The 1,932-nt window shown below is 73.0% G+C and overlaps 1 protein-coding gene across 1 annotated transcript in view; it reads right to left on the bottom strand.

Moving 5' to 3' along the window:
- The window catches only part of KSR2 (kinase suppressor of ras 2), a 68,875-nt gene that overhangs the window by 64,404 nt on the left and 2,539 nt on the right, over nucleotides 1-1,932 (bottom strand). Inside the window, exon 2 of the mRNA XM_085326105.1 lies at nucleotides 1,813-1,926. Within this exon, the coding sequence (XP_085182231.1) occupies nucleotides 1,813-1,926 (114 nt within the window). The remainder of the gene's footprint in view (nucleotides 1-1,812; nucleotides 1,927-1,932) is intronic.

Genomic DNA, 1,932 nt, shown 5'->3' with positions numbered 1-1,932 from the left:
GAAGCCGTGGGCCCTGCCACCACGATCCGTCCCTGGGAAGAGCCGGGGCGGGGGCAGCGGGGCAGGAGCTGCCGTGGGACCTCGACGGCCGCGTGGGAAGCCGGGAAACGCGGAGCCGGCAGGGAGGCAACGCGGCTCCTGCTCGCGCCRGCGGGAAGCCCAAACGGCGCTCCGGTGGAGTGGGGCCGGCTCGGCACGGGCCAGCAGAGCGGCCCTGGAGCCAGGGCCTGCCGGGCGCTGGCCTGTTTCCACCCACCCTGCCCGGGCCCGCGGGCACCTCGGCATATCCGCGTTGGGCATATTCAGCAGCACCGCGCCGCCTCCGAACCCCGCTTCGCTCTCGCCGCGGCTCCCACGCCCCCCCCCCCAAAAAAAAACGTTCCCGCGCCGCTCTCAGCCCCCTTGCCCCGCGTCAGCCCCGCCAGCCCGGCCGCCCCCGAGACGTGGCACGGGACGGGCCTGCTCCGTGCCACCCGCCTGCTCCGGGCCTCTCCGCGGCAGCGGGAGCAGGACGGGTGCCCGCGGCCCGGCTGCCCTGCTCGCACCCCCGCAGGCCCCGGCGGGGCTGCAGGCGCCAGCCCGGAGCAGCTTGACGGAGCAGCTTGACCAGCTGCCAGCCTGGAGGGCTTCAGGCCTCGGAAACCCTCTTAGAATCCCCATTCCCGCCTCCTCCGGCATTAAAAGGAGCCGCATGTGATTTTTTTCCCCACCACGGCAGCCAGCAGCAGCCCCGAGGCCCCACTGATGGCCGCGGCCTGGCGAAGACCCCCCCTTCCTGCAGGGGCTCTGCCCTGCTGCTGCCGCTGCGGGGGAGCCGGGGGGCGACGATGCCGGCCTGCCACCAGCGAGGGGCCGGAGCCGGCCACCGGGATGGAGCCTGGTGGAGAGGCTGGAGGCTGGTGCAAGGGAGGCAGCCCAGGTGAGAGGCGGCAGCTCGGCGCAGGGATGGAGCTCAGCAGAAGGGAAGGAGCCTGGCCAAGGGGATGCAGCCTGCCGGAGGGGCTGGAGCCAGGCCCCAGGGATGAAGCCTGGCTAGAGGGATGCAGCCCGGCCATGGGGATGCTCCCAGCTGGGAGGGTGCTCCCRGCTGAGGGGATGCAGTCTGCTGGGGAGGCTGGAGCTTGGCCGCGGGGATGCTTCTGACCGCAGGGATGCTCCTGACCACAGGGATGCTCCTGGCCCAGGGGATGCTGCCTGGCCTAGAGGATGTCTCCTGGCCCAGGGGATGCTCCCTTTCCAGGGGATGCCACCTAGCAGTGGGGATGCTGCCTGGCTGCCAGGATGCAGCCTGGCCACAGGGGTGCTCCCAGCCGAGGGGATGCAGCCTGCTGGAGAGGCTGGATCCCGGCTGTGGGGATGCTCCCGGGCGCGGGGATGCTCCTGGCTGTGGAGATGCTCCCGGCCGTGGGGATGCTCCCGGGCACGGGGATGCTCCCGGCTGTGGAGATGCTCCCGGCCGTGGGGATGCTCCCGGGCGCAGGGATGCTCCCGGCTGTGGGGATGCTCCCGGCCGAGGGGATGTTCCCAGCACAAGGGATGCTCCCGGCCGTGGGGATGCTCCTGGCTGAGGGGATGGTCTCGGCCGAGGGGATGCTCCCAGCCCAGGGGATGCTCCCGGCCGCGGGGCTGCAGCCCGCCGGCGAGGCCAGAGCGCGGCGGCGGGGACGCCGGCGGCCCTGCCTGCAGGCAGCTCCATGCAGCCTGTGCCAGAGCCACCTCGGGGCCACCTGCAGAGCGCGCAGGCTCACTGGGGCGCACCGCAGCGCCCCGGCGGGCCCGGGGCGCGGGGGCCGCCGCCGCCGGGGCCCCTACCTCCAGGGTGCGGATCTCCTTCTGCGTGAGGTCGTTGGAGGCGGCGCACTTGGTGCGGAGCCCCTCCAGGTTGGAGATGCTGATGTCGATCATGTTCTGCACGAGCTCGCACTGCTGCAG

Source organism: Rhea americana, unplaced genomic scaffold (assembly GCF_003343005.1).
Source record: "Rhea americana isolate MKP2758 unplaced genomic scaffold, rheAme1 scaffold_128, whole genome shotgun sequence".
In the NCBI taxonomy this organism is placed as follows: Eukaryota; Metazoa; Chordata; class Aves; order Rheiformes; family Rheidae; genus Rhea; species Rhea americana.
The sequence above is the reverse complement of the archived record's forward strand: the minus strand, read 5'-3'. Positions and strand labels throughout refer to the sequence as shown.